This window comes from Globicephala melas, chromosome 19, assembly GCF_963455315.2.
Source record: "Globicephala melas chromosome 19, mGloMel1.2, whole genome shotgun sequence".
Lineage (NCBI taxonomy): Eukaryota > Metazoa > Chordata > Mammalia > Artiodactyla > Delphinidae > Globicephala > Globicephala melas.
This window is the reverse complement of record NC_083332.1, coordinates 14,468,893-14,487,337: the sequence shown is the minus strand read 5'-3', so window position 1 is coordinate 14,487,337 and position 18,445 is coordinate 14,468,893. Positions and strand designations below refer to the sequence as shown.

Below are 18,445 nucleotides of genomic sequence, written 5' to 3'. Positions count from 1 at the left end.
TACCCAAAGCCATCAACAGACTCAATGCAATCACTATCAAAATTCCCAAAGACTTTTTTCACAGAAACAGGAAAAAGTGATCTTTTTATGGAAAAACCCGAATGAACTTTTTGGCCAACCCAATACAATTTGTATGGAGCCACAAAAGACCCCAAATGCCCAAAGCAATCTTGTGAAAGAACAAAGCTGGAAGCATCACATTTCCTGATTTCAAACTATATGACAAAGCCATAGTAATCAAAACAGTGTGGTATCTGCATAAAAATAGACACATGGACCCATGTATAAGAAATGAGAGTCTAGAAATAACCCCCTTGTATCAGTCAACTAATACTTGACAAGGGAGTCAAGAATATTCAATATGGGGAAAGGATAGTCTCTTCAATAAATGGTATTGGGAAAACTGGAAAATCACATGCAGAATAATAAAACTGGACACATCTTACACCACTAAAATTAACTCAAAATGGTTAAAGATTTAAAATTAGACCTGAAACAGTAAAACTCCTAGAAGAAATCATAAGGATAAAGCTCTTGACATTGGTCTTGGCAATAATTTTTTAAATATGACATGAAAAGCATGAGCAATATAAGCAAAAATCAATAAGTGATGCTACATCAAACTAAAAAGCTTCTGCACAGCAAAAGGAACAGTCAACAAAATAAAAAGGTGATTTATGGAACAAGAGAAAATATTTGCAAATCATATATTTGATAAGGGGTTAACATCCAAAATAAAGAACTCATACAACTCAATAGCAAAAAAACCCAACTTGAGTAAAATTGGGCAGAGAAACTGAATAGACATTTTTCCAAAGAAGACATACAATTGGCCAACAGGTACATGAAAAAATGCTTGACATCACTAATCACCACGGAAATTCAAATCAACACCACAATGAGGTGTCACCTTACACCTGTTATAATGGCTATCATCAAAAAGACAAGAGAGAAAATGTGTTGGAAAGGATGTGGAGAAAAGTGAAACCTTGTTCACTGTTGATGGGAATGTAAATTGATACAGCCACTATGGAAAACAGTACAGTACAGAAGTTCCTTAAAAAACTTAAAAATAGAATTACCATATAATCCAACAATCCCATTTCCAGGTATATGTCCAAAGGAAATGAGAACAGGAGTTTGAAGACATATATGCACTCCCATGTTCACTGCAACATTATTAACAGTAACCAAAATATGGAAACAATCAAGTGTCTGTCTGCAGATGAATGTATACAGAAGATGTGATATATATGTATACAATGGAATATTATTCTGCCATGAGAAAGATGGAATCTTGCAATTTGCAACTCCATGGATAGATCTTTAGGGCATTATGCTAAGTGAAGTAAGACGAAGAAAGACAATTACTCTATGATATCCCTTATATGTAGAATCCTGAAAAGTCAAAATTATAGAAATAGAGAACAGAATGGTGCTTGCCCAGGTCTAGGAGGTGGGGGTGATGGAAAGATGCTGGTCAACAGGTATAAACTTCCATTTATAAGATGAATAATTTCTGGGGATCTAATGTACAGCATGGTGACTACGGTTAACAATACAGTATTATATGCTGGAAACTTGCTAGAGAGTAGATCTTAAATGTTCTCGCCCTAAAAAAGAAATAATTATGTAAGGTGATGGAGGTTTTAAGCAACTACTGTGATAATAATTTTGCAGTATGTAAGTGTATCAATTCAACACGTTGTACACCTTAAACACAATGTTACATGTCAATTATATTTCAATAAAGCTAGAAAAGAAAATTTTTAAAGAAATGTAAAAAGAAAAAAAAAGAAACCAAAGGCAAAGTGTCAGGGTAAAAAAACACTGAAAGGACTTCCCTGGTGGGACAGTCGTTAAGAATCTGCTTGCCAATGCAGGGGACATGGGTTTGAGCCCTTGTCTGGGAAGATTCCACATGCCACGGAGCAACTAAGCCCGTGTGCCACAACTACTGAGCCTGCAATCTAGAGCCCACGAGCCACAACTACTGAAGCCCGCACACCTAGAGCCCGTGCTCTGCAACAAGAGAGGCCACAGCAATGAGAAGCCTGCACACCGCAATGAAGGGTAGCCCCCGCTCGCCACAACTAGAGAAAGCACAGCAACGAAGACCCAATGCAGCCAAAAATAAATATATAAATAAATTTATTTAAAAAAAAAAACACTGAAATGCACGGGATAGTTGGGACTTCCCCTTAAGTGGGATAAAGACCAAAATAAGCTCAGAAAAAGTACCTGGTGAGGAATTACGGCTGAGGAGAAAACATAATGCAGAAAGCTAGTCCTACTATAATGGTTTCATTAATCACATGAAAGGAGAAGAGCACATAAGATGAATTCTTGCTGACAGTGCCTCAGCCTCAGATTTCTCCTCAGGGAGTTGTATTTTCCTAAGTTGAATCAATAAAATAATTAATAAATTACAAAACCAACACCACAGATTTTGCAAGAAAATTGTAATCGCTCAAGAGTGACAGAATCCAAAAAGAAATCATTAAAATAAACTTGATGAAAATACTTTTTAAAAAATTTAGTAAATATGAAGCATAATCTTAATATGAGAAATCTAAAACTTATATACATAAATCCCCATAATTAAAAACTGATATTTTAAGTATAAATACTGAGTTAGACAAATAAGTTTAATGAAGAAAAATAAATTTAAAAAACAAACATACAAAATTAGGAATACTGAAACAAACTGAACTTCAATGAAATTAATAATTTAAAAAGAAATATGAAACCAAGACTGGTCTCAAAATGAAAAAAAAAGAAAAAGAAAAGAAAAGAAATCCAGAACAGTTGATACTGTAGCAAAGACTTTTACTCTTCTATCCCAATATTTCTCCCCATTTCCAAATTTTTGGCTGAGCATATGGCCTCCTGTGCCATTATCATTCTTATTATCATTCTTCATCTCCTTTGAAGCTAGGTATTTTTATATAAGGTTCTGGACAATAAGATGAAAGGAGTATTATGTGTAACTACTGGTAAGTGAGCTTAAAGGGAGGAGGTATACATTTTCTTCCCAGCTTCCTCCTTCCTATAGACTGTTAAGTAACTATGATGGCTAGGGCAAATATAGTCATTTGGGATAATGAGGTAGAGCCAAGTATTAGAGGATAATGAGGTAGACAAATGAAATAGAGGAATCCTGGTTCTCTCTGCCTTAGAGATACAGGACCAGCCCTGATTTGTTGGTACCTGAATTCCTACAGAGACTAATAAAATTCTGTCCTGTTTAAGCAACTATTCTGGAAGATTTCTGTCACAGTCAATAATACTAGGTAAATCTATTAAGACAGATAAATGCTTATGGTAGGAAGAGAACATTTCAAAATGTTATCTTTGTGGCAGCCATAGAAATATGCTCCCAGATCCCCTTCAAGAGAACAAGCTGTGAGACACATAATTGGTGAACAAACTCCAGCCGCTCTATCTTTAGTTCTACTACTGTGTTCATGATGAGACCATGCTATTCTCAAGCCACCACTGGCTATTTTTCCAGCCAAAGGCTAAGCACAGTGAGGGTATTAGGGACTGGACCATTCTACCTGACATGGGACTCCTCTAATGGGAAAATTTTGGTCAGCAACTCCCCACTGGCCTGGATGAGAATTTCTCACAGCTGCATGAAGGTCTGAGATGGCAGAATAAAGAATCAGCAAGCTTAACGATCAAGAGATCAATAGAAACTATACAATCTGAATATGAGGGGAAAAAAAGAGAGTGAAGAAAAATGAACACAGACTAGGAGAAATGTGAGACAGAAATAAGTACATCCACATACACATAATATGAGTACCAGAAGGAGAGGAAAGACAGAAGACTACTCAAAGAAATACTGGCTGAAAGCTTCTTAAATTTGATTTTTTAAAAACACTAGTATACATATGTTTCTGGAGATGTGAACATTTGCAGATGAAACTTAATATGGCAACAATGAACAAAATGATGTGATATTCTTGTGCTGTGGGTTAATTTTTTTGCTTCTGGATGGATGTGCTTTGTCATCAGTAATATCTTCAGACCTTCCATGGCCTTATTTATACTGCCTTGGGCCTCTCACTGGCACTCATAGATTCCAAACATGTAACCAGTATACTAGTTTTGAAACGCTTTTTAATGTATGTTTCCTTATTCTTCATAACCTTTCTCCATTTTAGTTTTACTGAAAAAAGAAAGACAGAGGGGAAGATGACTGGGGGAAACACTTTCCTCCCCCTTGGAGGCCTGGGATAGAGAAGAAAGGCCATGGAGGTAGGGACATAGGCAGTTAAATGTCTGCTCAGAACTTCCCACACTCCAGGGCATTAAGGTGAAGTAAGAAAGGTAGTGAATTAAGAGGGCAAAGTGACATGGTCAAATTGGGGGAACTTTAAGTAGCCTTTGTGTCCCATGTAGCATATATCCTGAGTAGGGAGTGATAGGACCCTTGCAGAAGGCAAGATGACCCCACAGACTATTGCACATGGAAGCCAGCGATTCTTTGGAGGTTATGACAGAGACTCAGAGTCTATGGAGACAAGATCCAAGGGAGGAAAGATGAAAGGAGGGGGCCCTTGGATCATGACTGAGCTGAAAAACGTACCACAAATTCATCAGCTACAGAATGCCCAGAAAAAGAAGCCAGCTAAACTAGATTCAGTGGATACCAGTCAGCACACATTCATGGAGAATCACAGAGGACCCTCTTCCTCCCAAAGCTATGAAGATTTTCTTCTATATCTCAGATACCACCTTAAGAGAGGACAGGGGTTTAGAGGGGAATCTGAATAACTGAATAATTATTCAAAGAAACAGTTTACTGATAGGACTAAGTTTTGAATCAGACTGCATCAAAACTAGCTTTTCTTTTCATGCTACTGATCAGAACTCATAAGAGATATGCGAACAAATTTTTAAAATAAAGAAACTATATTTTTAACATACATATCAGTGTAGTATGAGTAATTCTGTGACTCATACATATGAAGTCATTGAATAAAGTTAAGGGACAAAGGAATATGGACTATATGTATGATGTGAGGAGGTAAATGGCTTTCAGACAAGGTTCAAATCTCTAAAGAATTTACAATCACACAATTTACTTTAATAGAACAGTATTGGCCTTGGGCAAAATTCATCTTCATAGTTTAAGACATCTTGTCCAAAACAGCATTCACTGAGGATGTGTGATAGGTACAGAACTCCTGCTAAATAAAACAGGCTTTCAAGGAACTTATACCTTGGCTTCACCTTACCTTCTAACACCAGACTCAAGAAAATCTGCTTTCAATAAAGTTATGGTATCTGTTGTGTATACCTTAGTATAAATTAAATTAATGTATTAAATATCCAGGAAAAAAATATTCAAGTGTTTCCCCCAACCAGTTAACAGGATTAGTTTAACATTCAAAAATTGATGACTTTAAAGGAGGAGGATCAAGATGGTGGAGTAGGAGGACATGGAGCTCACCTCCCGCCATAAACACATCAAAAATATATCTACACACGGAACAATTCTCACAGAAAACCAACAGGAAGCTGACAGAAGGACTCCTATACCTAACCAAAGCTGCAAGAAAGATCTCCACAAAACTGGGTAGGATGGGGGAAAAAAGGCATCAGGTTGGGACCTGCACTCCTGGGAGGGATCTGTAAGGAAGACAAGGTCCACACAGGCAGACCCTCGCCCTGGGGAATGATCAGGTTGACTCACAATCTGGGCATCCCAGTTCTGGGCTCTTACATGGAGACAAGCCCCCTTGCCTAATGGGATCTGCTGAGACAGAAAGAAGGGCTAGAGAAACCTACATCCTACTAATGAGGTATGCTAGAGAAGCCTAGACCCTACTCATGAGGTGTGTGCATATGCTGGCTTGCTAACAATCAGCATGGAGAAAAGGTTGCACCGGCAGCAGCCACCTCACCGCACTTCCTAATCCTAAACAGTAAATGCCCCAGCCCTGCTCCCTCCACACCATAGCCTGGTGCGAGATCAGGGGAAAGATTTGTTTAGCTCCACAGAGGCAGACAGGGGGCACCAGGGGTGTAATCTGGATGGAGCCATGGAGCCACTGTCAGTGTGCACACGGGAGGGTGGGTCTAGCCAGGGGAGACACTGTCAGCACGCACATCAGGCAGCAGGTCTAGCTGGGCAGACATTGTCAGCACATCGTGTAGTGCCACAAGAATACATAGTGGCTAAGCGCTGAATCTCAGGCAGGTAGGTCCTGGGAGAGGGCTTGATCTAGCTATGCAGAAACAGCCCAGATGGCCTGGGGTGTGATCTGGAGGGAGCCACAGAGCTTCACTGTCAGCTTGCGCACAGTGGTGGTGGCAGCTCTAGCAGTGGAGACTTTTGTCAATGTGTGCACAGGGGCAGCAGAACCAGCTACCACAGACAATGTCAGTGTGTGCACTGGGCAGTGCCACAAGAATGCATAATGGCTAAGTGCTGAATACTGGGCAGACAGGCCCTGGGCAGGAGTGCACAGCAGTTTGTTTCCCAGCGAGAGTGCTCCAGCCCCACCCATTCAACACAGCGACTTAGCACCAGACCTGGGGCAGACAGATCCTGGGAGAAGTCTGCCACAGAGGCAGCCCAGATCTCAATTCCTGCCCACCTCAATTCCTGCAGCGACAACACCCTGACACCCAGCTCCAGTCTACTCCACACCACAGCCCTGCACTAGATCTGGGAGGAACAAAACAGAGAAAAGAATGCGCCTTGTGCTGCTTCTGAGCAGAACCCTGGACACCTACACACGTGGCACATAGGTTTGCTATGAGCGCATGGGCCTCACTTGCTTCAGCATCCACCTTCTTTGGGGTAGGGCACGCACTGAAGGGCAACAGAGCCTGAGAAACCTGACCTTAGGACTTCTACTCCAACATTTGGGAAGCAGACCCTGCCCCCAACAGGGTGGTGACAGCCATGGAACAAAGAAGAGACCCCACCTCCCATCTAGCACAGGCTCTGGATACCAAAAGACCAACTATCAAGGGAATAACAGCCAACACACTCTGAAGAAAAACGTGGCTAACATCCACACCAAAACCAGCCCTCGCACCAAAAATGTTGGACACACACAGTCTACATAGGGACACTCCCACGTAAAAACACCCCTTCAAGAACACAGTAGATAACTGTTTCTCCTAAATTCACAGAAGCAGAGAAAGTTAAGTAAAATGAAAGAGCAGAGGAATTACTCCTAAAAAAAGAACAAGAGAAATCCCCTGAAAGAACAAATAATGAAGCAGACCTCACCAGTCTACTGGACGCCAAATCCCCAAAAAACGGGTAATAAAAATGCTACAGGAATTAAGAAAGATTATCAATAAAAATGAAGACCACTGTAACAAGGAGCTAGAAACTATGAAGGTGAACCAATCAAAATTAGACGATTCAATTGCCAGGATAAAAACCAATCTAGAGGCAATGAATAGCAGACTAAATGACACAGAAGAGTGAATAAGTGATCTGGAAGATAGAATAATGGAAATCACCCAATCAGAAAAGCAGACAGAAAGACAAATTTTTTTAAAAAAGAAAGAAATATGCAAGATCTATGGGATAATATAAAATGTGCCAAGCTATGCATAATAGGGGTTCCAGAAGGACAGGAGAAAGAAAAGGGGATCGAAAATGTATTTGAAGAAATCATGGCTGAAAAATTCTCAAACCTAAAGATGGAAACAGATATCCAGGTACAGGAAGCACAGAGAGTCCCAAACAAGATGAACCCAATCAAACTCATGCCAAAATATATCATAACTAAAATGAGAAAAGTTAAAGAGAGGATTCTAAACGCAGCAAGAGAAAAACAGTCAGTTAGAGGGAACCCCCATAGGCTATCAGCTGATTTCTCTATAGAAACATTTCAGATCAGAAGGGAGTGACATGACATATTCAAAGTCTTGAAAGGAAAAAACCAGAAACCTAGGATACTCTACAGCAAGATTATCATTTAGAATAGGAGGAGAGATAAAGAATTTCTCAGACAAGCAGGGCTTCCCTAGTGGCACAGTAGTTAAGAATCCATCTGCCAATGCAGGGAACACGGGTTCAAGTCCTAGTCCGGGAAGATCCCACATGCCACAGAGCAACTAAGGCTATGCGCCACAACTACTGAGCCTGTGCTCTAGAGCATGTGAGCCACAACTACCGAGCCCATGTGCTGCAACTACTGAAGCCCGTGCGCCTAGAGCCTGTGCTCCGCAAAAAGAGAAGCCACCACAATGAGAAGCCTGCACACCACACGAAGAGTAGTCCCTGCTCGCTGCAACTAGAGAATGCCCACGCACAGCAATGAAGACCCAACACAGCCAAAAATAAAATAAATTAAAAAAAAAGAATTTCTCAGACAAGCAAAAATTATAGAATTCAGCAATAGTAAACCTACCCTAAAAGAAATATTGAAGGCTCTTCTCCAAATAGACAAGAAACAAGAATCTATAGGAAAGGGAAAATCACAATAAGAAAGGTAAATATATAACAAGATTGAAGACCACTTAAGCCAGTACATAGATTAAAAACAATCAAAAAAAATTTAAAGCAACATAACTACAATTAATAGCAAAAGGGTAAAACATAAATATGTAAAATAGGACATCAAAATCACAAAATGTGGGGGAGGTGTGAACTTGTATGACTATAAGTTTAACACAAGTAGAGATAGTCATGGGCCAACAAACTTGAACTCCACAGTCACCACAAATCAAAAACATATAACAGATTCACAAAAAACAAAGATAGGAACTCAAGCATAAAACAAAAGAAAACCATCAAACCACAAAGGAAAAAAAAACAAAAAGAAGAAATGAATGAAGAACTGGAAAAACAACTGGAAAACAAGGTTTAAAATGGCAATAAGTATATACCTATCAGTAATTACTTTTAATATCAATAGACTAAATGCTCCAATCAAAAGACACAGGGTGGCAGATTGGATAAAAAAGAGCTACCATATGATCCAGCAATCCCACTCCTGGGTATATATCCAGGAAAAATGAAAACTCTAATTTGAAAAGATACATGCACCCCAATATTCTTGGCAGCACTATTTATAATAGCCAAGACATGGAAATAACCCAAGTGCCCATCAAGAGACGAGTGCCTTAAGAAGATGTGGTATATATACACAATGGAATGTTAGTAGCCATAAAATGAATGAAATATTGCCATTTGCAGCAACATGGATGGACCTAGAGAATATTATACTTAGTGAAGTAAGTCAAAGACAAATATTATGATATCACTTATATATGGACTGTAAAGAATAATATAAATGAATCTATATACAAAACAGAAACAGATTCACAGACATAGAAAACAAACTTATGGTTACCAAAGGGGAGGGGGAGGGACAAATTCGGAGCATGAGATTAACTGATACAAAGTACTATACAAAAAACAGACAGGCAACAAGGATTTACTCTATGGCACAGGATATTATACTCAATATCTTGTATTTATATTTCAACATCTATAATTGAAAATAATCTGACCATATATATTTATAACTGAATCTCTCTGGCTGTACACCTGAAACTAACACAATACTGTAAATCAACTATACTTCGATTTTAAAAATTGATTACTTTAATTGACCAAATTAACAGAAAAAAGGAGAAACATTATTTGATCAAGATCACATATACGGGCTTCCCTGGTGGCACAGTGGTTAGGAATCTGCCTGCCAATGCAGGGGACACGGGTTCAAGCCCTGGTCCAGGAATATCCCACATGCCGCGGGGCAACCAACCCCGTGGGTCACAGCTGCTGAGCCTGTGCTCTGGAGCCCGCGAGCCACAACTACTGAAGCCCGCGCACCTACAGCCCGTGCTCTGTAACAAGAGAAGCCACTGCAATGAGAAGCCCACGCACCACAACAAAGAGCAAAACCAGCCAAAATAAATAGATAAATTTATTTTTTAAAAAATCACATATACAAGAAAATTGTATGACAAAAGTCAATACCAATTCATGATAGACCCCCTTAGCAGGCTAGGAATAAAAGGAAATTTCCTTCATCTGTAAGAGTATTTACGAAAAAACTTTCATGGTATATCGTACTTACTGGTGGATCATTGAAAGTATACTCAAGACTGAGAATGAAACAAAGATGACTGCCACCACATCTATTCAGCATTATACTGAACATTTAGCAATTGAAGTAAAGCAAGAAAAAAGGGGGGGGCATGAGAATTCAAAATGATGAAAAGTGTCTATTTGCAGATGATATATTTGTAAACATAATTCAGTTCAATTTGAAATAAAAACCTAAGCAGTTTTAATTGTGGAAATGGACTAATTCTAAAATTTCTAAGGAAATATATAAATCACTACAAATAGCTACAGCAGTGTTAAAGAAAAACAAAGATGGAGAGTTGTTTTCATTATCAGATACCAATATTTATAATAATAAAGACATGGTAATTAAGATAGAATGCTATTGACATAAGAAAAATAAAACAGTGGAAGAGGATGTAAAGTCAGAAATACATATATTAACATGAATATGTCTTGAAAACAATATGGAGTGAAAAAATGAGTTGCAGAACTGTCAGTCCATTATGTTCCCTATTATTTAAAAATCTAAAACAGAGAGCATTATATAATATTCATATATACAAATCAGTGTGGTAAAAACATAAAACCATGGACGCTTGATATACATAACATTCATGAAAGTGACTGACTCTGGGGACAGAGTATCTGTAATATTCTAGTTATTTTATTGAAAAAAATCTCAAAGCAAAAATGACAAAATATTAAATATGCTAATTCCAGGTATTGGGTATATGGCTGTTTATTCTATTTCTCCCTCTCTCTTCCTAGATTTTAAAATAATAATTTTTTAAAAAGATGAGAGAGATGGAAGCAAAAGCAGCTCTGTATTAGTTCAATTTTCTGTGGTCTCACTGATTTCAAGTTTATTCTCATCAATTCCTTCTTCTATTTTCTCACATTGTTTCTAATTTCTAGAACTATATTTTGTTCATTTTGTTTATATTTATTAACATATCATTATTATTCAGCCTGCAGGTTTTCTTCTGTACATTATTTTTTAGATGTTCTGTAACATAAATTTTTATGTCCTTCTTGATCTAGGTTGCTTATGCTAGTTTTAAAATTTCCATGTGGAAATGTTTTCTTTTTGAATTTTTATTATTAACTTCCTATGTAACTGCATTCTGGAACATGTACAGTTTGTACTTTTGAAATTTATTGAGTTTTATTCAGGCCTAATATATGGTCAGTTTTTTAGTTTTTCCATATCTAAAAAAAGGATATTAATTGTTTCCAGGCTATAAGCTATGATAATCAATTAGCTCTATCAAATTATTATTGGTAGTTATGTTCATTTTGTTGTCTGCTTTATGTGTCTATCATGAGCTAAGACAGACCAATAAAAGTTTCCTATTGATATGTTCCTTCTTATTTTTCACAGTATTCCTTATAGTAAATTTTCTGCAGTTTATTTGGTACAGAAGTAGTCCTAACCATTTATCTTTATTACCTAACGCACTTATCAGCATTTTAAAGCATTCATTCTTTTTGTTTTTTTAAAGCTTACAGTCTTGGATTAATAGATAAAGATGTGGTACATATATACAATGGACTACTACTCAGCCGTAAAAAAGAATGAAATAATGCCATTTGCAGCAACATGGATGCAACTAGAGATTATCATACTAAGTGAAGTCAGAAAGAGAAAGACAAATACCATATGATATCACTTATATGTGGAATCTAAACTATGGCACAAATGAACTTATTTACCAAATAGAAACAGACTCACAGACACAGAGAAGAGGCTTGTGGTTGCCAAGTGGGAGGGGGGGGGAGAGGGGTGGGCTGGGAGTTTGGGGTTAGCAGATGCAAACTATTACGCTTAGAATAGATAAACAACAAGGCCTACTACATAGCACAGGGAACTATATCCAATCTCCTGGGATAAACCATAATGGAAAAGAATATTAAAAAAAGAATGTATAGTTAAAAAAAATAAAAATAAAAACAGCAAAAAAAAAAGAATGTATATATGTGTATAACAGAATCACTTTGCTATATAGCAGAGATTATCACAACACTGTAAATCAACTATACTTCAATAAAAAAATAAAGCTCACTGTCTTGAATTTTATAGTACCTGATATTAACAAATTGCCTTTTTTCTTTCTTTTAAACTGCATTGATATGGCTTTACTTAAACAATGTTTAAAATTTCTCTGGGTCAAAAGCTTCCCATCTATAAAATGAAAATGTTGGAATAAATATTCTCTTAAATTCTCTTTTAAGAGTTAATCATTCTCTATAGAAAAGGGCACAACTAGGAAAATGATGAGATTCTTTCATGAATCCTGGATTTTTTGACAGACTGTAAAAATATAGTCTTTTCTAATAGGAAATTTTGCTTTTCTAATTATCATATGTTTATTTACTACCTAGAATCCAGTTAGTAGTTTGCCATTGGTAGTTCACTATTTCAGGTAACGTTACCTATTCCATATCAGGTTTTTGAGGAGATATAATATTCAGCAATTTTTGCTATTAACTTTCTTATCTTGATTAATGGCAACACTAACACCTTTTCTGAAAAATGGAACTGTAGCATAAGTTTGTTTTGTTTTTTTTGCGGTACGTGGGCCTCTCACTGTTGTGGCCTCTCCCGTTGCGGAGCACAGGCTCCGGACGCGCAGGCTCAGCAGCCATGGCTCACGGGCCCAGCCGCTCCGCGGCATGTGGGATCTTCCCGGACCAGGGCACAAACCCGTGTCCCCTGCATCGGCAGGCGGACTCTCAACCACTGCACCACCAGGGAAGCCCTGTAGCATTAAGTTTTGATTCCTACCTCTTCTTCAACACCTAGGTACAATGTGTCAACAAGTTCATTTACCTCAGTCTCACCAATACCTCCTAAATCTCAACTCTTCTATTTCCCCTATATGTTAAAGTAGTGGAACAGGAGAATGAAACAATTGAAACTTTTTTTTCTGATAGCTCAGAGACTATTTGAGGGTCTCATAGTAGTTGAGGTTTTCATTATGAATATTAACTGCCACTGAAGAGAATGAGAAAATAATTCTTATTTGAGCCCTGGAGTTATGGTTTTTTATTCAATAAGTTACCAACTTACTAGATGTGCCCAGCACTGGTTTAGAGCCTAAGGATATAGCTGTAAGACAGACATAAGTTCTGGTCCTCCTGGAACTTACATACTAGTTGAGGGAAACAAATGAAAACATAAACATGTAAATAGGTAAGATAGAATAAGATAGTGTAATTGGTTGATCTTATGTGTCAACCTGACTGGGTCGCAGGTTGCCCAGACATTTGGCTGAACATTACTCTGGGTGTGTCTGTGAGGGTATTTCTACTTGAGATTAACATTTGGGTCAGTAAAGTGAGTAAAGCAAATCATCCTCCCTAATATGGGTAGGCCTTATCCAATCAATCGAAGACCTGAATAGAACTTAGTAAGAGGGAGCTGTTTGAGTTGGGACTTTAGTCTTTTCTGGTAGCTTTACTAGCATGTTCAAAGTTCCCCAGGGATAAACTTTGTCTGTTCCAAGTGTGGAAAAAGCTAGTATCACTGAAAGACAGTGAATGAGGGAGGGTGTAGCAAAAGATAATGGTAAAGACATAGGAAGAAGGCATACCATGAAGGGTTTTGTAAAGGACAATAAGAAACCTGGATTTTATTCCAAGTGTAATGGGAAGCCATTAGATGATTTTAATCAGAGAAGTTAACACCTCAGGTTTTTAAATTATCACTTCTGTTGTTCTCTGGAGAATGGACTACAGATGGTTAAGAATGTATGCAGGGAGATTAACAGGCAGTTACTGAAGTACTTCCAGGTAAGAGATGATACGGCCTGGGTTACAAGAGCCATGGAAATGTTGACAAGTGATCAGATTTGAGATATGATGAAAAATGGGACTAATCTGATGATTATTTTAGAAAATCATTTTATTTGCATTTCATTAATCATGAGTGAGGCTGAGGTCATACAGGACTGTGGTTAAGTTTACAGGCTTCACAGTTACACCACCTGGGACTAAATCCTGATTCTACTACATCCTTTACCTATGACCTTGAGCGAATTTCTTAATCTTTCTATGCTTGTTTCTTAACTCCTGGAAAAAAATGAAGATTCTTTATGAAGTCTATATGAGGTAATCGATGTAAAACTTTAACAATAGAGATTAGTTTTTATTATTATTTACAATTTTTATCAGGCATTTGTTCTTACTTTTTCAACTGTGGATTTCTTTTTCATACCCTATATGCAGTTTTCTATTGGATTTTAATTTGGTTTGTAAATAGGTATTTAAACACCAGATTGGGTCTGCCATATGTATTACTAAGATTATTGTCAAGTTTTGCCAATTTACTTTATGGTGATTGTATCAATAGGAGAATATAATTTTTATGTATTCAAATTTAGTTGAGCTTCTTTTTTTTACTGCCTATGAGTTTGATATTATGCCAAAAAACCAGCTAGTGACTGCAGAAAATGCACTCAAGATGGTTGTCTTGCAGTAATCAGAACTCTCATACACTGTTAAGAGTACAATTTTGGACAATCACTTTGGAAAACTGTTTGGCAGTATCAATAAAAGGTAATCTTAAACATAACTTATGACTCAGAAATTCTACTTTGGTAGAAAGAAATATGTACATATGTGCAACAAAAACCTACAAGAAAATTCATAGGAACAATATTTTAATTGTTCCCAAATAAAAACTACCTAAATGCCTATCAGTAATAGAATGGATACATAAAATTACGGTTTATTCACATTAATTAAATAATATACAGTAGTAAGGTTAAGTAAACTACTTACATGCAATGATTCAACATGAATCTGACAAACAAAATATTGAGCAAAAGAAGTCAGACACAAAGTATAGAGGTTACATAAAGTTTAAAAATAGGCATAAATAATCTATAGTGATATAATCTGAACAGTGGTTACCCCTGGGGTGAGGGTAATAACTGGGAAAGGTGCAGGAGTCTAATGGGTGTTAGTGTAATATTCCATTTCTTGATCCAGTGCTTATGCTGGTTAAACACGTATTCACTTTGAAAATTAACTGAGGAAAAAACTAGAGATCAGAGAAGCTGCTAGATAGGGGCACCTGGTCAAAGAAAGGCATATCTCAGTATGGCAAAGCTTTGAGCTAAGGCTGAAAAGGCAGTAAAGTGAGATTTGTTCAGTAGCTAAGAGTGCAGGATAAATCTGAAAGAGAAAGATTCCAAAAGAAGTCTGAAGAAAAAGGATCAAGTTCTGAGGAAAAGGAAATGTCCTTGAAGAGGAGACAGGCATTACTTATTCTGAGAGTAAAATGAAGAAGAAATAAGGAACCATGGATTCAATTCATTAAAACCACAAACATTTACAAAAACCACATATACCAGGCATTGTTCTAGGGGCTGGAGATACAGCAGTAAACCAGATAAAGCATACTCTTTGTTCACATTCTAGTGGACTAAAATTATAAGAATTTACCATAAATGATTACTTCAGACTGTGGCTGAATCTCAGCAAACACACATGGAAAAAGATAATTATACAGGGTCATTTGAAAGACACATCCCATCTATTTCTTCAGATATTCTAGTTTTTTTAAAAATAAGGTATGAAAGCATAGAATAATGTAAAATGCATTAATCTTAAGTGTACAAACTGAGACATTTTTATACATTTATGTATTTGTGTACCTACCACTCAGGTCAAAATACAGAGCATTTTCAGCATACTAGAAGGTTCCCTCATGTCCCTTCCCAGTAAATACCCCTTCAGGGGTAACCACTATTTTCTATCACTGAGATTAGTTTTCTAACTTCATATATATGGAATCACATAGAATGTATTCTCATTTCTGACTTCTCTTATGACACATGTTTGTGAGATTATCTATGTTGTTATAAGTAGCAGTAATCTGCTTTGGGGAGTGTGTGTGTGTGTGTGTGTGTGTGTGTGTGTGTGTGTGTGTGTGTTTATGTGTATAGTGTCCAATTGCATGAAATACTATAACTTATTCCATTTTCTGTTGATGTTGATTTGCGTTCTTTCCAATGCTGGGCTATTTTGACATATATTCTTTGCCTTATCCTCGATCAAAACAGACCATCAGTGGGGAGTTCCCTGGTAGTCTAGTGGTTAGGATTCGGCACTTTCACTGCCATGGCCCGGATTTAACCCCTGGTTGGGGAACTGAGATTCTGCAAGCCATGTGGCATGGCCAAGACTTTAAAATTATTAAAAAAAAACAAAAAAACAAAACCACTAGAAAATCTGGGTTTACCAACTATGGGAAGTCTCACTACAATGTATTCATTGACCTAGGTGCCAATGAAAAACTTACTTCTGCTAATAAATGTTCATTTTTATCCTTATGGACAATGCAAATTATGTAATGAATTTCTGCCCTTGTTTACCTATTATAATGAAATTCAAAATTGAAGCCCAACTTTAATCTCTCTGAATGAAAGCATTTCTGCATAATCATATTTCCTGGTCTTAATCTTCCAACTCTGTTTCCTCTGAAAATATATTTTATCTCTTTAGGATTTTCCAATTTAGTGTATGGATTACTGCAATTCCCTTAAACTGCACTGTAAAATAAGGCAGGGAACAAATATACTACTTAAAATTTACCTGCAACTCAGTCATTTCCTTTTCTTTCTGGGAGTGGACTGCGCCTGAGAAGGCAGAGCTGGAGAAGAGAATAAAAGCCATTAAACAAGGTTTGTTTTGCAGTTTCAGAAATCTGCACCCACAAGGTAGATTAAAGGTCACTCTATAGCAAAATGAAACTTAGAGCCATCAGAAAGGCCAAGAATATACATTCCCCAGGTATAAAGATGACTACTACATCATGTGGAGCTTATGCATATGGTGAACAGGAATAGGAGTACACGTGTAGGAGATGCCCCATGAATTTATCAATAGCTCTGTATCAGAGAATAAACAGTTCACGTGGAGCAGAAAGATATACAGCTTCACGAAAGCACATCACCAAGAAAATTATGAAACTGACAACACACCTAAGGTATTTTAATGTATTGAGGCTTTTAAAAGAAATATTTTAACTACAAACTAAATGGGAATTTAACTAAAATGGTGACGATTTTATATTTTGAGAAAAGAGTCAGGAGAAGTTTGTGTGTGTGAGTGATGTGTATCAGAGGTACTGGTGGTGGTAGGAACGTTTAATTCTTATTTTCCATAGTATAAAAAAATCTAAATCTGAAAAGTGTCAAATAATAGCAGGATAAACATATGATTTGGAAAAACGGAGTAAACGAAAGAAGGCACAGTTAAGGGTTGAAAGTGATTCTTTCTGGGGACAGGAATTAGAGATGGGGAGAAAAAAGGATCAGGGTATAGTTTTTCTTATTCTTATTACAAGTCTAGTAGCACTATTTGATTTTTTAAAAAACAATTAACATATTATTTTGCCCAAATACAAACTGAATCATAAAACAATGTACTATGTACGATTAATAATATTATGTATTATGTAATATTCATAATATAATGTACATGCTTATAAGCATGGGGTAAATAATGCATGATTATAAGTATAATATAGTATGTACTATCAACAGGTTAATGCAGGGGTCCCCACATCCCCGGCGGTCTGCGGCCTGTTAGGAACCGGGCCACACAGCAGGAGGTGAGTAGCGCCAGAGCAAGGCACTCCCCATCGCTAGCAGCATCGCCTGAACCATCGCTCGCTGGCATTACGGCCTGAATCATGCCCTCCCCCGCCACAGTGGAAAACCTGTCTTCCAGGAAACTGGTCCCTGGTGCCAAAAAGGTTGGGGACCTCTGGGTTAACATACACTCTTATAAGTATGGGGTAATTAATTAATGCACGGTTATACATATAATGTATTATGTGTGGCAGCGGTTCCCAACCTTTCTGGCACCAAGGACCGGTTCTGTGGAAGAAAATTTTTCCACGGATGGTGGCGGGGGGGATGGTTCAGGCGGTAATGCGAGCAGTGGGGAGTGGTAGATGAAGCTTTGCTTGCTTGCCCACCGCTCACCTCCTGCTGTGCGGCCTGGTTCCTAACAGGCCACAGACCAGTACCGGTCCGTAGCCCGGGGGTTGGGGATCCCTGATTTATGATATGATATATATGCAATTCCAGGACACCGAAATCAAACAACTCTCATATCAACACAATGAGGTCTATATTATGGACAATGCTCAGAAATTTGTGGATCAAATCATAGTTTTATACCCATTTTAGTACCACTAAAATACTTTGAAAAATGATCCGCATCAGTATTATAAATTCATTAAGAAGCTAAACAGCATTAACCTTTTAAGTTAAAGACTGGGAGTTAGGGGGACTTCCCTGGTGGCACAGTGGTTAATTATCCGCCTGCCAATGAAGGGGACATGGGTTCGATCCCTGGTCTGGGAAG

The 18,445-nt window shown here is 37.6% G+C and overlaps 1 protein-coding gene across 1 annotated transcript in view; it reads right to left on the bottom strand.

The window, feature by feature from the left end:
- LOC115862588 (zinc finger protein 569) overlaps window positions 1-18,445 on the bottom strand; it is a 60,860-nt gene that overhangs the window by 15,115 nt on the left and 27,300 nt on the right. Inside the window, 1 exon segment of the mRNA XM_030874595.3 lies at window positions 16,664-16,721. Within this exon segment, the coding sequence (XP_030730455.3) occupies window positions 16,664-16,721 (58 nt within the window).